The following is an 18,589-nucleotide window of genomic DNA, read 5'->3' as shown; positions in this document are numbered from 1 at the left end:
TATATATATATATATATATATCACAGTAAATGCAGGCCGTATCTTAAAATAACAGGATAAAACAAAACAAAAATCCCTACACAGTACGTTACGATGTCATAGGTTTTCCCCCCAGAGAGGTCACTGATGTAGAAATATGACAATTTGCATATTTGATCCCAAACATACCTCTGTTGAATTCTGATTGAATAACTCCAGGGCAAGCTTTCTATACAATTCCTATCCCATTAAAAACCACATGTGCCCATCCTTGTCGTAAGTCAGCTGCTAGGTTGACAGTTTACGACAGAGAAAAAAAACTCCTGAAAACAGACATTTGAGTTCATGCCTCAATATATAAACCCAGTCATAACTTGATTTGTCAAATACTTAGACACATTTAAGTCATATCAATAGCTTCTGGTGATTTATGACGGATGTACCAAGACTAATTTTGACTGTCACTCCTAAATTTGAGTAACAAATGGATATCTGTCCTTGGCACCTCTTACCCATGTAGTGTGTGGGCTTAATGCGTGCGTCTCCTTGCAACCCTTACAGATATCTGAATGGTATATTTTAATATAGGATTCTTGTGTGGAATACTTTCTTAGCCACGCTCCCTGAACCTTGCAGAACCCCCCCCCCCCCCGGAAAATGATTTGAAGTTAACGTTAAAATGGTCCTGTTTATAAAGATGTCAAGAGAGACATATTTTAATCACATGTCTGGCAAAACAGAAGCCCTTATCTCTAGATTCTATCAGTCCTAAAACTAGGCCTGGCCAAGGGTTTAACAGCAAATGGGGAAGCCGTGCACACCAAAGAATGATGCAAAGAAGTTAATGCAAAAAAGTAATCCCTGATGATGGTGATTAGCACCAAAACGTTGGATCTCTGTGACTATTTCAGTTATTAAATTACTTTTTTGCATTAACTTCTTTGCATCATTCTTTGGTGTGCACGGCTTCCCCCATTTGCTATTTATGCTTGTACCATGACAGGATAATACAGGCCTGCACAACACGCGGACTCTCTGCCCTCACTGTGCGGCCCGCGGCGGCTTTCCTCTCTCCCCCTTCCTCCCAAGTCCGCTCTTCCCCTCCCTCATGAGTCCGCTCTCCCGTTCCCCCACGAGCCTGCTCTTCCCTTCCCCGACAAGCCCGCTCTCCCCCTCCCCGACGAGCCTGCTCTACCCCTCCCCGACGAGCCCGCTCAGAGGACTGCAGGGCAGCAGCGCACTCTAGCATTGAGGCACTTCCGTGCCTGCTGCTTGCTAGAGCGAGCGCGTGCGTGAAGTCCTGCCTGCTCTGCCGCCTCCTCCACAGCAAACCGAGATGGGGTGGGGGGGGGTCATTGGAGGTGCAGGGGGGGAGAGTGATGTGAGGTGCATGGGGGAGAGGGATGTGAGGTGCAGGGGGGAGAAGGATATGAGGTGCAGGGGGGGTGGGATGTGTGGTGTACAGGGGGGTGTTGTGTGTTGGAGGGGAGTATTATGTGTGTGGGTGAGGGGGAGAGATGGGGGTATGAGAGATAGATGGGGAGTATCGCAAAGGTTGATAGTGAGTGGTTCTGGGGGCGATATGAGGATGATGATGAAGGGTGCTGGGGGAGATATGAGGATGTCTGTGCTCTGGATTCGTCTGTCTCTGTTCTCTGCATCGCTGACCCTTTGCATATATCTGAGTCTGGATTGACCAGTGCTAGTTGCAATAGTACAATGTTGTAATATTGTATTGTTATTTCAACTACTGGAAATAGCAACTTTAGTGGACATGTATTGGTTGAGGATATATAAAAAATGCAGCAGAGTGTCTGATTGATCCTCTTATATTTTTCAGCACTTGTTTTGAAAGACTACCTATTTTGTGCATTATTCATTAAAAGGAAACTCTGCGACTGGTTAAATCTCAGTCAAAAGAAACCCCCAAAAGAGGGCTGATTACACACTTACTACTGGACTCGGACAGCAACAGGCATGGGATGGACACTTTTTCTCCTACAGACAAGATGCATACCATCCTGGAGGTCAGGCGTTCAGCTACTCCAAGGTGGCCAATGCCGTTCTTTTATCCGACAGCTTTCCTCTGGCGTTGAAGTGCCAGACTGCCCGCCGGCTGCACAGAAACGTCCTCCAGTGCGGATTGGATGTGCATCTGGTTTCTGGGGAGACACAGCAGCCTCAGGTAGATCCTTACTGCATCAGTACCATACACAATGGATATCTTCATCCCAGGAGTGTCAAATCCAGTATAGTCTTTCAGGTTCCCACAACAGCTTTATCATTATGGACTAGAGTCACTTGAGACAATACTTCCCCCCCCTAATAAAAGCATCAGATACTTTGTAAGATTGATACGGAGTAGCTTTCATCTGAAATTTAAAATGGACACATTGTTATTGTTTGTGAAAAAATATGTCTTCTCATATTCCTTTGAGCAAATTTTAGTTCAGGTTTTTCAGTCCGTGCCTTGAATTCTGATTTTGTTCACTTTTGACAACCTTCTGTGGTTTTATATGTATATATTTATTCTTGTGGATATATATATATATATATATATATATATATATATATATATATATATATATATATAGACAAATAAAAAAAGTGTATTGTTTTTCTTTCAGTTCCACAACTTCTGTACGGAGGCAAACTAGATTTCATGGTGTTTGACTATCTGTCTGAAATTACAATGTCTCTCCTATCATCTGCAAAAGCCAAGTCTTCTGTAAGTAAAAAAAAGAACAAATATACATATATATATATGTGTGTGTGTGTGTGTGTTTATGTATATGTATGTGTATATATGTGTGTATATATATATATATACAGTAAATATATTCACGCATGCTTTTGTAACATCCAATCTGAATGTGTCTTTTGTCTTGATCCTAGCTCTCCAAATTACTTGATACAGAACGTCTAATTTTTGCACTCACCAATTCCATTATTATGTGCAGTGTTCGACAAACCTATACATTTGCTCGCCCCGGGCGAGTGGATTTAACCCCCGGGCGAGTAAATATTGGCCCAAGCAGCACACGTTTGGTACTAGGTGGCGAGTAGATTTTTTTGTGTGGCGAGTAGATTTTTTGGTGATTTGTCAACCACTGATTATGTGTATGTTGTCAGTAAACATTAATGACTCAATTTTTGCAATATCCCAAGCACATTGGGTAAGGTTCATCTTTGAGGACCTAGCTCTCCTTTTATCCCATATATATATAGACTGTCACCTACTCCTGGCGTTTTGACCTCCACAATATCGCCAGAATCTGTCCTTTTGTTCCCAGAATAAACCAAAATTCAAATCCTCTACCTCGTAATATCCTGCTTCTCCTACTGTAATCACCTCTTCACCTTGTCTTCTTCTGTCCCTCAGTTTATATTATATTATAATATATTTATATTCTATATCAGGAATTTGTTATCCCTTGTCCAATGAGAGAAGGGGCCAGGGAATCCTGGCCCTCTGGGTGAAGCGTGGCCCTGGCTCTCTGGGTGAAGCATGGCCCTGTCTCTCTGGGTGAAGCGTGGCCCTGGCTCTCTGGGTGAAGCGTGGCCCTGGCTCTGGGTGAAGCCTTAGCGTCCTCTTAAGGTTCCCTCGCCTCTTTCCTACTAGCTCAACAAATTTCCTGTCCCATGCTGGAATTGTCCACCCCAAAACATCTCTCAATGTCCGTGCTTTCCGTCTTCCATTTTTTTGTACATTTGCAATAAATAGAAAAACAATTCAAACTTCTGTGAGGATCAATGAAATTACTTTTCTTTCCCGCTCTAACTACGGTGCCCTTTAGTTCAAATTGCACATTGCCAGAGTAACCATACAAGCATGGGCACTTTACTAATTCATGTAAAGAGATTAAGTGTGGTACATGCGCTCTTGCGCCGGATCCGTTTAGTACATATAATTATAGTCATTAGTGATTAATTCACAGCAATGGTTAGTGGGTAGGGTAGTCTTGTAACAGAAATTCAGTGGCATGGAATCATTGAAGGGCCTATATTCCCTGAGGGACTGAGCAACGGGATGAAAACCCACTACTCCAAACCTCATTGGGATGGACCCTGGATCACTATTGAACCACAAAGAATAATATCATGTTGAATGAAGATTTCTACTCACATCTCTGGAATGTCCCTATCCTGTGCTTGTGCTGAAGCGTGCTGCCACTGGTAGAGAATCAAGATCAGTATCCAAGGAGGTGTAGCGCACAGCCAAGAGAGTGGGTCAAAGTTCCATAAAAATTCAATCTTTTATTCGTCCATTAAAAGAAAACGAAGGTGTAAAACCGCCTACATGTTTTGTGCGTATTGCACCTTGATAATGTGCAATACGCACGAAACATGTAGGAGGTTTTTAAACCTTCGTTTTCTTTTAATGGACGAATAAAAGATTGAATTTTTATCAAATCATGACCCACTCTCTTGGCTGTGCGCTACACCTCCTTGGATACTGCACTTTACTAATTCAACTAGTGATATTTCTTTCCTGGAACATGTGTCTAACGTAATTCCTTAACGAATCTTCCTAGACCCATATTCACTAAAATCAAGGAAAATAACTTGATGTTACCTGAAACAGGAACAGATGTTGTTTTACCTAAGTTAACGCCTGATTCACCAAGATAATTCTAAGAAAGAATAAATGTCATACTTGACCTCTTTGACATTGCCAAGAACAGTAGTTGTTTGTGCTGCAAACCATTGTCCTCACTAGAGACGAGCAAACTGTTCCCAATAGTTCATGAACTCTGCAAAACGTGGCATAAATCACGAAAAAAATAAATGTTTAAAAAAAAACATTTTGCCATTTTTGCAGAATATTTAATATGTCTGAGTGAAAGGGTGAATTTTCACAGCTTTCTTTCAGTAACTCCAGCCCCTGCAAAATGTAGCAACATTGCGATTTTATTTATAAGAAAATCACAATCTAAATCCCGAAGTTTGTATATCTCTAGCCCCACTACAGAAAATGTGTTTTAAGCAGATTTTGAACCGCAGATTTATGTAGAAAGTAACTAAAAACGTTGTTAATACCAAAGTCAAGTACAGTGTATGAAACTGAAATTAAATAGGCGCTTAGGTTGCAAAAAAGTTATTACATTTTACACACGTACATGATTTCTTTCAGAATAAGTAGTGACTCCAAATGATGTTAAAAGATATTTTTTTTAAAATGCATATATGAAATCATTTTTATAATGCAGTATAATCACAGTTTTATTAATTGTAACCCATTTAACGTCTGAGTGACCTGAAATTCAACTTTGCACTAAAAAAATATGCTTTTTACGCTATGAATTTAAAGGAGCAATTCCCCTTACAAACATTATTTTTGATCCCACCTTTCTGTGAACATGGTTTGCAGTTTCGGGTACCCCCTGGTTCCTGAGATACATACAGTACCTGGAAAGGTAGCCCCGGTGCAATACTCACCAGGAAAAACAAAAAGGGGGTTAAATCTCCGGCGTCATAACCTGACCACACTATATGCTGACACAAAGTACAGGTGCAAAGGGGAGAGGAGTTGACACATGGGGTGAGGGAAGTGGGGGTGGTACATGTGGGAGCAGGGTTTCCACATGGGGGAAGTGGATAATGGGTGGTGGTGACTGTGGGGGCAGTGGATAATGGGGAGAGACGTTGATGACAGTCCCTATCTTCTCCTCTATGCTTACTCGCCCCCATCACCGCTGCTACCAAGTCATCCTTCCTGTCCTGCTCACGGGGAGCTCTCACTCCCGTGCCGGCGCTGCTGCCTCTCTATGCAGCCGTGCGGGAGTGAGAAGCTCTGTCTTGCTGCCTAGCCCACAGCCCGCCCAGCGCACCATTTAGGAGCCGGATATTTGGGTCGGGAATTTTGAATTTCAGAGCAGGCCTGCTGAAGCCCTACCCTGCCTACAACCCTTGTTATTTGCCCATAGGGGGGGGGGGGGGGGGCAGGGGGAATTGAAATAACTAGGAACTCACTGGGCTATTATTCCCAGTATGTATCTTGTGAACCACTGGGTCCGGAGAGTTGAAATGCGTTAATTAAAATATTTGTATTTTTGTATGTATAAGCGTGCAGTCTATTCAAGTATATTTTTCGCTCCATTAGATTGATTTGCATATTAGTGAAAAAGATAAAAACGGGTGCCCCAGAACACTCTTTTGAATGAATGATTGTGACAGACCTGTAGCGTACTGTAAATTTAGCATAGGTTCAACTTGATGGCCATACTGTGTGTCTTTTTTCAATCTGTTCCATGGGAAATAAGTTAAGGGAGAGTTCCCCGTTCCATGATTTGAAGGGGTTAACCCCTTTGATACACAGGGTCCTGCAAGCCCACATGAAAGTGAGAAATGTAAGGTCAGCAGTTGTTTGGAAGCCCTTATGGAATGTTTGTGGGTCTGTTACAATGAAAGTGCTGCAAATGGTGCATTAGTTAGCCCTTGTGTGCTTACAAAATTGCAGGGAATTTTTATTTTTTTGTAGAATTCTGTTACTAATCTATTTTTTTTTTTTTTTAACATATTTTCAGAATATGGGATATGCTCCAGACTTCGTGCACACCGCAATGGCTCCTTATATAACAGACATTCATAAATCAGGTACTTTTATCGTCCAGATATCCACATCAACTGTGATTATTTCATTAATTAATGTCATCATAAATATACAATTCTTTTTGTATTTTATTACACTAAAGAATTTTTGTAAAAGTGTGCTCATTCATATTGATTGAGTAGAATGTAGCGCAAAGAAAAATAAGGGATACAAAATGTTTGTATCCCTGAAGGAAATTCACTTATATGCACACTACTATGGTGTAAAATATAACTTTTAATACTAAATACTTAAAACATATATTACCGAGAAGAGTGGTATAATAAACATTAAAAATAAATTAAATAGTATAAACACATGCACCGAGATATAGCTCTCATAAATGTAGACACTCCAGTCAGTGAATACTACTGGAATCCTAGAGGCTGAACGGGGTGCAACCAGCCAAGATGAGCCCAAATGCTCAACCCTTACAAACACTAGCACAATAAATGCGTTGCCACAAGCAGCCGCAGGGATTGATCACTACATGCTCATAAATCCAGTTAGCAACACTGTATCAGTGAAGCCATTCCCTAGCTGCTACACTGTTTTTATATATATATATATATGTCAGGGTTCTGCTCGCCACAAACCAGGACCGGACCGCGAGGCTGAGGTGGGGTTGTAAAAGCACCGACCTGAGACCGCGCAGGCTGATCCGGATTGCGCAGTTCGTAGTCATATGTCGCAGGATCAGGATTGGAGAAGACAGCGTCGTCGTTGTAGAAGCCAGGGTCAGGACAGGAGACATCAGGATAAACATTGTTCAGGCAAGAGTTCGGCAACAGGTAGTCAGGAGAGCCCCGCTTCAGCTTAGGAGCGCGGGGTTGGCCTCTGCGCGAGCGACGACCATGGCCCATGGTACTGGTCACAGGAGATGGTAGGCAGACCAGAGTAGCACACCGCTTTGCTGCACGGGTGCACCAGTGCTACAGCGCAAGAGTCCTGAGCGGGCTAGGGAATCCTCTGTCTCAGCGCAGGAACCAGGACACGGCCTCTCTAGATTAGGGAAAGAGTAGGCCCCAGGAACCAGGAAGCTGAAGATCCACAGGGAAACCTCCGCTACAATGCAGGAATCAGGAGACTGAAGAGCGCGGGGGATACCTTTGCCTCAGTGCAGGAAAGCAGGAAGCTGAAGACATAGGGGATACCTTTGCTTCAGCGCAGGAGGACAAGCGGGAGCTTGAAGGAAGCTGAAGGACGCAGGGCGGAACCTCCGTATCAGCATAGGAGAACAAGCGGCTTGAAGGGAGCTGAAGGACGCAGGGCGGAACCTGGTATCAGCATAGGAGAACAAGCGGCTTGAAGGAAGCTGAAGGACGCAGGGCGGAACCTGGTATCAGCATAGGAGAACAAGCGAGGGCTTGTGGCAAAACAGTAGACATCCAGTTAGGACTATGCTCGGCCAGGAGCATTATGGGCAAGCAATACTTAAAGGGCAGCGGGCCAATCCCCGGCGGGGGTGTGAAGGTACTGCCCCTAATGAGTGAATGCAAGTATAGTTTGCAATGAAAGGCTGCACAGCTGCAGTAGATACCAGAGGGAGTGTGTATTGCTTTGAGTGAATCCAGGCTGCAGCAAACCTCAGGAAAGCTGTTCCAGAACTGCACCGGTCTGCAAGGTAAGGTAAACAGTAAACCGTGGAGCGGATTCCTTACAGTACCCCCCCCTTCACGCGAGACCTCCGGGCGAACATGAGCACTCATAGAGTTGGAGGCCCGGGAATTGTTGCTGAACCGTCTAGGATTGGGGCTAGAGTCGTACTCCAGAGACTCATGATTAGTCCTTAGTGTACCCCAACCCCCCGGTGAGAACTGTGGCCAGACAGGACCATCCATGGGCCTTGGGGACATTGAGTAGTTCCTAAAATTCTTTAGGTAGAAAGGGCATCCGTAAACGAGCAGTTCTTTGGTGAGTACAGTTCTAGGATATAAGATTGATGGAGGAAACATCCTTGGTACATGGCTTGCCTCGCAAAATGTCTTGGAAATCCAGGGCTGTGAAGAACCAGAGAGTTCCAGAGCAAAAACGGTAGAAGAACCCCAACTGAAAGCCCAGTCCTTAATAAAGAAACCTGAATCTAGGATCAGCGGGCCTGATAGTTGATCGAATACACCAGGAGAAACATTGTAACAGAAAAAGTCTTGGCTGACCACTGCATGTTGGAATTTGCGAGGAATTTTTCCTCTAGAAGGTTCCCAGGTAATGGTTAGTAAGGGTATAGGCTGGTTAGAAGCATCTCCCGGTATTGGTATGGAAGGTGACAAGGCAAGCAGTAAACCAGGCATAGGGACCGAAATCTTGGGATACGTACAGAGTATTTCCAACTGAGAGGAAATAACAGGGGCCACTGAAAATTCAGAGGGACAAAACCATGGTTTAGCAGGAGCAGAGAAGCAAACAACAGTAGAGCTCTCCAATAGTGGGAAATCTTCATTGGGAGATAATATTGTCAGTGAATCAGGAATAGACCTTGGGATCTTCAAATCAGTAGCTTGAGAAAAAGGCAGAGCCAGGGTAGTGGTGGGAGGGAAGCTAACATCAGAAGCTGAAGTCTGTACCTCAGTGACAGGGCCCTGAGAATCAACAAGCAGCAAGTATGAACTATGAAAACTCTTAATGACATGCACCTTAGGAGTACAAAGAGTCTTCTCTAAAACTGCAATGGCCCTAACCACAGGGGTACCTAACCTGACAAAAACATGAATTGGTGTGTTTTCTAGTGCAAAATCTCTGATCACAGGACTCCTAACCGATAGTGAGGGTATCTGGGTTTGATTAGAGAAAAAATCAAATGTATTGATAAGTGACATAGAAACACTTACTGAGATTCTAAATTTGCTGGACATGTGAGAAAAAATACCCTTTAAGACAGGAGCTTTAATCTCCCCCCCGAGTAACCCCATGTTTGCTGGGACATATTTAGACACAGTACTGAGGGACTGGGTTTCAGCAAAGGCAGGACAGCTAAAAAGCTCAGATTTAAACCCCAGGACTTGTAATATGTGCATGGTGTCCTCAGACAGTACTAAGGGAGTGACCGCAGATATGCTGATCCCCAAAGGATTAGCCTGGAGAGAGAAATCAGGAGAGCCCCCAGACAGGATACCCCTTATAGAAAGAGCCTCAGAATCAGAAGGAGAATCATTACCTCTCAGAGTCTCAAAACTAGAAAGACACAATTCAGCGAAAAGGGAAACAGTGTGCAAGCTTTTTAGTGATCTATATGAAAAAGCGTCACTTTTGGGAGAAAACCGTGCGTCCGCAAACATTCCTGGGAACACAATATGAACCCCAGGAGAGACATACAGACTACTGTATGCCTTTAACCCTAAGCTTAAAGAGGAGGAGAACTCAGACAGTACATGGGGGTTAATCATAACTGTACTGGTCTCTGAAGTAGGTATTTGGTAAGGAATGTCTGGGAAACCAGAACTTACTGCAGACTCCATAATGTGGGAACTATGCGCTGAAGCAGGGATCACCGCTATGTGGGCGACAGGCTGGTTCAGTGAAATACCCGGGAGAAGGAACTCTGCGACTAAGCTTAGGGAAAAACCTGACTCCTGAATACATTTAACAGGAACCAGGACTTTAGCCGAAGTCTCCGGAGACGAAACTGCGGAAACTTGAGCTGAAGCAGGGGATTTATAGCAAAGAATATCTAGAGACTCCGTACGGTTATGGGAATCCCTCAATGCAACCTCTGCTGTCTGACTTGTGGACTCATTCTCTGAGGCTACAACGAAGGCATTAACTTGGAGGCAGCAAGAATTTACAGGGGTTAATGCAGACAGTGCCTGAGAGTAAAACACAGGAAATTTTTTCTCTGTATTAGGAGAGACAAGGGATCTCTCCTCTGGAGCTAGGGGCGTGACCGTGGCTGGCAGAGAACAGGGAATTATCAAAGGAGACTCAGAGAGCTGCCCCTCAGGGGTTAATACAGAAATGACCCTGGGAACAGAACTTAGGGATTCTTTCTCTGACGGGGAAAGCGCACAGGACTGCCGTGCAGAGTTTAAAGCTGGAAAACCCTCAAGAGCTGGAGTGACAGATTCGGAGTTAGAAATAGGGAAACAAAGGGACTTATTCTCTGATACAAGAACATTAGTGCTGGGTAGAGCAACATATGTATTCTCCAGGGGGACCTCACAGGACTGATCGGCAGGGGTTAACGAAAACATATCATTGGTGTCAGGGAACCCGGCCATACACTCAGGGTAAGGATCCGTGGTAGACCCGGGATACAGCCAAGCGGCAGCGAAGCTGGCGAGGGGAGGATCCTGTTCCTTTATGCAAATGTCCAATGTCATGGAAAGGATATGGAGTGTTTTTTGGGCATCAGCCAACATGAGGAGAGGGTCCACTTTTGCTATATAAATGTCTAAAGACAAGGCCAGGGAAGAGAGTTCCTTTTGGGCGTCGTCCAATTCTAAAGGGTACACATTTTCCCAAGTTAAGAGGTAACCAGGAAAGCAAATACAAGCGGCCAGCGATTGTTTTAAGTCCCGGAGGCGGTAAACCTTCATCATGAGATCACTACGGCATTTGTTTTGCAAAGGGGTTAAACCTACAAACACAATCAGATCCTCAAGCATGGGTAATATCTCACATAGAAACTGGTATTCACACTGGGACTGGTTTACAGGCTGGGACAGGCTTTCAGACAGAAACTTACCAACCCTCACCACAGGGCGGTCCGAGTTTGTGCGGCCGAGCATACTGTCAGGGTTCTGCTCGCCACAAACCAGGACCGGACCTCGAGGCTGAGGTGGGGTTGTAAAAGCACCGACCTGAGACCGCGCAGGCTGATCCGGATTGCGCAGTTCGTAGTCATATGTCGCAGGATCAGGATTGGAGAAGACAGCGTCGTCGTTGTAGAAGCCAGGGTCAGGACAGGAGACATCAGGATAAACATTGTTCAGGCAAGAGTTCGGCAACAGGTAGTCAGGAGAGCCCCGCTTCAGCTTAGGAGCGCGGGGTTGGCCACTGCGCGAGCGACGACCATGGCCCATGGTACTGGTCACAGGAGATGGTAGGCAGACCAGAGTAGCACACCGCTTTGCTGCACGGGTGCACCAGTGCTACAGCGCAAGAGTCCTGAGCGGGCTAGGGAATCCTCTGTCTCAGCGCAGGAACCAGGACACGGCCTCTCTAGATTAGGGAAAGAGTAGGCCCCAGGAACCAGGAAGCTGAAGATCCACAGGGAAACCTCCGCTACAATGCAGGAATCAGGAGACTGAAGAGCGCGGGGGATACCTTTGCCTCAGTGCAGGAAAGCAGGAAGCTGAAGACATAGGGGATACCTTTGCTTCAGCGCAGGAGGACAAGCGGGAGCTTGAAGGAAGCTGAAGGACGCAGGGCGGAACCTCCGTATCAGCATAGGAGAACAAGCGGCTTGAAGGGAGCTGAAGGACGCAGGGCGGAACCTGGTATCAGCATAGGAGAACAAGCGGCTTGAAGGAAGCTGAAGGACGCAGGGCGGAACCTGGTATCAGCATAGGAGAACAAGCGAGGGCTTGTGGCAAAACAGTAGACATCCAGTTAGGACTATGCTCGGCCAGGAGCATTATGGGCAAGCAATACTTAAAGGGCAGCGGGCCAATCCCCGGCGGGGGTGTGAAGGTACTGCCCCTAATGAGTGAATGCAAGTATAGTTTGCAATGAAAGGCTGCACAGCTGCAGTAGATACCAGAGGGAGTGTGTATTGCTTTGAGTGAATCCAGGCTGCAGCAAACCTCAGGAAAGCTGTTCCAGAACTGCACCGGTCTGCAAGGTAAGGTAACCAGTAAACCGTGGAGCGGATTCCTTACAATATATATGGCTGTGCTAGTGAGCTGCTGGACAAACACTATGTTAAAACAGCCCCATAAGGGGGACTGAGGACATAATCACGCGTCCAACGAGCGTTTCCCTCCTACTATGGAGCTTCGTCAGGGACAATTTTAAATTCATAAATATACAATTCTTTTTGTATTTTATTACACTAAAGAATTTTTGTAAATGTGTGCTCATTCATATTGATTGTGTAGAATGTAGCGCGAATCAATTTCCCTGCTGTGAGCAAAGGTGGGCTGTGCGTCACTGGTACCAAACCCCCTTAGCCAAACCCAGCGGTGCGCAAACTGGGGGTGCGCCCTCCTGAGATTTTCTGCAGGGTTTAGGCCTCGTTCAGGGTGCCTGCTTCGCGATGTGCGCGCGCACGTTCGAAACAAAGTATTTAAAGTAAATACCTGATGTCAGGGTAGCAACTACCCTGTCGCCGAAGTACGGAGTTGACGCTTGCTACGGTTTGCATAAACAACTCAAGTTGTTTTTTCAAGCTGCAGCAGCGTCACTGGTACGTCGGCAGCCAATAAAATCATTCGGGAAAGTGTAGTGAGAAGAGCAACACCCACCCCTAACCTCAGGTCTGTAGACCCGCCTCCTGAACGCTTCAAAAGGTCTGCTGGGGATGATGTGCACACATCGCCCAGCAGACTGACGCGCGCGCACGCGGACGCGCGCACTCCACCTCCTGTCTTTGCCACCCTGAACGAGGCTTTACAGAGGCCCCGCGCACTTCCCGAAGGCACTTAAATGAAGTGCCGGGGAAGCGGCGAAGGCCTCTTTAAACTACACTTACCTTGGCTCTTGAGACGCGTCACCATGAGAGAGGGAAACAGCCGGCAGGGGGGCGCAAGAAAAAAAGATTGCGCTCCCCTGGCCTCACTAATGTCTTTGTCAAGGGCAATACATAGATTGCTCACAGCAGGGTGCGAGCAGTGTGTGCCCAGATCAGCCTGCAGCACAGCAAGCCAAAGGGAAGTCTGCGGGAGCGGTCTGACCTATTTGCTAGGAGAGTTCTGATCTCTCAAACATAACATACTGGTCTCATCATAGGCGTCTCTCCACATCCCTACACCCGCTTACCCTCACCTGCAACTTACAATTTTAGCTAATCAGGGCTCCCTACCAGCACTCACTTGTAGTGAGTTTTCTGGTAACTGGGGCTCTTTTACAGCCTGATTAACTCCGTTCACTGTTGAAGCTGCTTCTTCGCAGCCCAGGGTATAGCAGGCAATTTAGCCACTTATACTGTATATACCTTACCATATCTTATTCTACTCACTAAATACCTGACATTGGGTATTTACCATAGATATTGGATTCCCCCTTCCTACCAATTAACTTGGTCGATTAGGGTGCTGCTAGGCAGTTTTTTTTTTATGTGATATATTCTTATTGTATACCTACATTGCTTATATTTGAAGTTGTGTGTTGAAAGTTAAGTTTTTAACCAATTCAGCTTACCCTTGTATAGTCACTATTTCTAAACCACTGACCCATCTGAGTGCATTTCTCACAAATAGGTGTCTTTATGCATCATTGCTGCTCTTGTTCTCATATATGATTTTTAACCTATAGAGATGCACCTCCCTCCGTAGGGGACGTTGTGGGTTTTTAAATTGGATACTAATTGCTCAATCAGTAAGTGCCAAAATCCTGAGAAATCTATATCCATAGTTTGGAGTACTTTGAGTTAACTCTACAATCTTTCTCATTCTGCTTTTTTTCTTGAGAGCAGCAATCTTTACAGATATACCCCTAATGAATGCTTTTGTGTGCTCCGCAAATAGTCAAGCAGGGTATATCCTGGGAACAGTTAGAATCAAAGAAAAATGTAAGATCATTATTGTAGTAATACCTCTGATATGCATAAGAGAGATTGATTCGCTTTCCAATGATGAACCGTGGTTGGTGGGGCCAAATTGGGAATTATAATTAAGTAATAATCCCAGAAGAACAGGGCATTACAGGCCAATTATGCCCTGGCTGGAAGAGTTGAAGGCCTTGCAAGGGGTGGGGGTGGGGGTGTTGTAGTGAGGGTGACCCTCCCCCCGACGGGTGTGGGTGAGTTGTTCCCAAAACTCAATTTAAGAAACATTTTATTTTCCATTAATATTTAATACATTTTAATGAAAAGTTTGTAATACATATATAAATAAATATATTTACTCCCGCCCCCCCCCCTCCCCCATCGGCAGTGTTGCGAGCCCAATTTCACACCTCACGGGCCACCTCTATTTCCCTCCCTCTTCCCATGTATTTCTCACCTCTCACTCCCCTCCCTCCATCAATTACCCCACTATCACTCAATCCCTGCCTCCCCAACACATGCATTTCTCTCCCCTGCATCTCGCTCTTTTCCTCACTCGTCCCCTCTCTCCTCTCACTCTCCCACTCCATCAATTACCCCTCTCACTCATTCCCTCCCCCCCTCACAAGATGATTGCAAGGGGGGAACAGGTGATTGCAGGGGGGCAGAGGGCTGGTGATTGCAAGGGGGACAGTGGGGGGGGGCAGGGGACTGGTTATTGCAGGGGAGGGGCAGGTGATTGCAGGGAGTGGGGCAGTTGATTTCAGGGGAGGGGGCAGGTGATTGCAGGTGGGGCCAGTTTATTGCAGTGACTGCTGGGGGACTGAGCAGTTGCCACCAAGCTCCGGCTCTCCCCACCTGCAGGGGGGGGGGGGGGAGAGCGCAGCAGAGGAAGGCAAACTGCCTCTGGCCAAGGCCTTTCCCCTCTCCTGAGCGCCAGCGGGCCCCAGCAACACTTCACAAGTTCTAACTCCGGTCCAACCCCCCCATCCGCCGGTGCATGGGTATGCATAGCGCCCGGAGAGGGAGCGGGAAGCGCCACAAGCAAGTGGAGGAAAGCGCGTGGGTGACACCAGTACAGCAGTGCCAGTAAATGCTGGGGGACAGGCTGTGCAGTGAGAGCAGGGGACCGGCAGTGAGACAAGGGGACAGGGTGCTCAGGATACCGGGGCCTGCGCTGGTGCTGTGAGGGAGAAGGCACCTCGTTCAGCTCCTGGTGGCGTCTCGGCTGCTGCTTCTCCTGGGGGAGGGGGTTGGAGGCATTGCAACCTATCGGGGTGGGGATTTGAACTTTAGGCGGGGAGGATTCGAATTGCAGAGAAAAAGGTTTAATGAACTGTCTGTTGATTAGGCGGCCATGACGGCTCGCCTGCGGCCGAATTCACACGCCACGGGCGAGTGCATTTGTCGAGTTGTGTGTGTGTGTGTGTGTGTGTGTGTGTGTGTGTGTGTGTGTGTGTGTGCGCACACACAGATAGTGTATGCTCTGTTATATGCCTGTAAGATATTGCTCTGTAATTCTTTGTTGTACTGTATCTTAGGTGTTCGTATTATAAGCAATGCAGGAGGAACAAACCCACTCGCCTGTGCTGCTGCATTACATGAAGTAATGAAGAAGGCTGGTCTTGATTTGAAAATAGCAGTTATCACTGGTGATGATTTATTACAACAGGTAAACCATATAAGAATATTATTACTGCAAAATAATGTTTAGCCAGACTTTTCACAGGAGAGAACTGCTCAGCAATATCCAGCGCGGCATATCCCTGTGGTCAGTGCCAGATTAAGACTTTGCGAGCCCCTGAGCTATTATAAAGATGACGCACCTATAAAAAAAAATTAATAATAAATATTGTAGAAAAAGGTTTAATAAAAATGTAAAGATTTTTATTTGAATCATTACGTGGGCAGACTTTTTCATGACCGAAAATAATTTGACAAGTATTGCAATTTTTTCCCATTTATAATAAAACCTACCTACCTTAATAAGACAACAGCAAAGGACACGAACGGGCAAGAAAACAAGGAACTGGTTCTTTACAGTAAGGGCAGTTAAAATGTGGAATTCATTACCCATGATGACTGTGATGGCAGATACGATAGATTTGTTCAAAAAAAAGTTGGACATCTTTTTAGATGGGAAAGGTATACAGGGATATACCAAATAAGTATACATGGGAAGGATGCTGATCCAGGGATTAATCCAATTGCCAATTCTTGGAGTCAGGAAGGAATTTATTTTTCCCCTTATTAGATATCATTGGATGATATGACACTGGGGTTTTTTGTTTGCCTTCCTCTGGATCAATAGATAAGTATAGATATAGGATAAAGTATCTGTTGTCTAAATTTAGCATAGGTTGAACTTGATGGACCTACGTCTTTTTTCAACCTCATCTACTATGTAACTATGTAACTATATAACTATGATTGAAGACAAACTAAATGTTTTTTTCAAAGAAAGCATTCAAATAGCCAGGAGGGGGCAGTACAGGGTAACTACCGAAGCTGTTTCGAGCACTCCTCACAATTGAAAGGAGGTGTGAGTCAATTCCTAGAACTTAAACAAAACAGGCACTGTGGGTATGAAGTTGAAGGAAAGAACTAACTAAACCATTATGTTCTTCTGCAAAATTTGGTTGAGTCATAGTTGACTGTCTTCTTTACATGACATAGGTTGCGTTTAATGTACATTCAACTTTTGTTACTAAAGATTGGAACCACTATTGATTTTACAAACACGCACAGCCCCTGTAAGCTCAGAACCCAAAACCACCACGCCGTATATATTTGTGTCAAAATGGAGTGCTACTGGACGTCACCCGGTATGGACGGCTGCTAGAGGAGCTCCTGAAACCCGCGGGTTGTACAGCGACAAAACCCCCACTTAAACTTCAAATTTATGGACGAAAATAGTCCTATCAGATAGACAAACAGAAGGGGAATGTCAAAAACAAAAAAAACGAATAACCAGGCTGTTACCAAATTTTTCTCACCGTCTCAGCGAGGGAAAGCAAGCACTATGAATCCCCAAGATGGCGGCGGACCGCATGGCGCTACCTCCCAATCGGGGAAAAAGGCCCAGCCGAGAGAAAGCCCCCCTACAAGCCCAGAACAGGCAATAACCAGGGCATATTTGGAAGAACTGATGGCGGGAATGGCTGCCACCCTCAAAACCTCCTTCCAAACGGAATTGCGGTCTGCGGTGAGCGATATAAGGAAGGAAATCTCAGGGCTAACAGAAAAGACCACTACCCTAGAGAACAAGCTCTCCGAATCCCTACAAAGACAGGGAGAAGCGGAAGAAGAGATCAGCCGCCTGGGTGAAGAGATCTCCCTCCTCAAAGAAGGCATGGAGGAACAAGAAAATCGTGACCGAAGACAAAACATCCGTGTGAGGAATGTTCCAGAGTCAGTCACACAAGAACAGATTCGGCCTTACCTTCTGGAGTTCTTCAATCTGGTCTGCGGGGAGATGGAGGAAAAGGAGATGGAAATGGACAGAGCCCATCGTGCGCTAGGACCCAAGTCTGACGATCCAAAACGCAGAAGGGACATCATAATAAAAATGCATAAATATACCTCAAAAGAAAGAATTATTTCAGCATGCCGGGACATGGGAGAAATAACTTTTCAAAATGAGACACTACAAGTGTACAACGACTTGTCAAAAGCGACAAGAGACCGCAGACGGGAGCTAAAGCCACTGACTAACCTACTCCGGGAGAAGGGTATACAGTACAGATGGGGCTTTCCGTTCAAAATCTCGGTGAACAAAAACGGAAAGTTCCTGTCCCTGAAATACCCCGCGGACATGGCCCCATTTGCAAAGGCCTTGGGCCTAACCCCTCCCCAGGCATGGCTATCGGGCAACCTGCCATCTGGAGACACCGCAGGAGACCCACCCCGGACATCGGAGAGGATCGCGGCCCAGCACTCCAGAGATAAGTAAGTAACAGCCGCCACCGCTCCCAAACAACACCCCCCTTCACGATCCCGAGAGAGAGAGAAGACCCACAACAACTACACCGAAGAGTATCCCGTCGGGCCGGAGCTGTACCTGGAGAGAAGCTGCTGACCTCCCGACCAAGACGACACTGGAAACCGCTACCCACAGTGGAACACATGTCATCTATTCCCGCGATGACACCGAGGCAGATCCCGCCAGCTGAGTCGAAATCCTGGTCCACACTCAACTCGACCGGACGGAGTGGGATCGTGGTTTCCCTAATGCCGGTTAACATCGAGGGTCTGGCTCCATGCCCCGATCCCAGCCTTTCGGACGAGGCCGCAGGGGTGTTCGCTCCACCACCACCACCACCCCCCCCCCCCTTTCAGCCGGTAGTCCCGATCCCACGGGATGATCTTTTTTGGCC

The 18,589-nt window shown here is 46.0% G+C and overlaps 1 protein-coding gene across 3 annotated transcripts in view; it reads left to right on the top strand.

The window, feature by feature from the left end:
- Positions 1-18,589, top strand: part of LOC142502068 (uncharacterized) — a 142,157-nt gene that overhangs the window by 6,736 nt on the left and 116,832 nt on the right. For all 3 annotated transcript variants that reach the window (XM_075612893.1, XM_075612879.1, XM_075612885.1), the window contains 4 exons: positions 1,820-2,164; positions 2,607-2,707; positions 6,507-6,576; positions 15,755-15,885. In XM_075612893.1, coding sequence (XP_075469008.1) covers positions 1,957-2,164; positions 2,607-2,707; positions 6,507-6,576; positions 15,755-15,885 — 510 coding nt within the window. In that variant the 5' untranslated portion in view covers positions 1,820-1,956. The remainder of the gene's footprint in view (positions 1-1,819; positions 2,165-2,606; positions 2,708-6,506; positions 6,577-15,754; positions 15,886-18,589) is intronic.

This window comes from Ascaphus truei, chromosome 1 (genome assembly GCF_040206685.1).
Source record: "Ascaphus truei isolate aAscTru1 chromosome 1, aAscTru1.hap1, whole genome shotgun sequence".
In the NCBI taxonomy this organism is placed as follows: Eukaryota; Metazoa; Chordata; class Amphibia; order Anura; family Ascaphidae; genus Ascaphus; species Ascaphus truei.
This window is presented reverse-complemented; position numbering and strand designations above follow the sequence as displayed.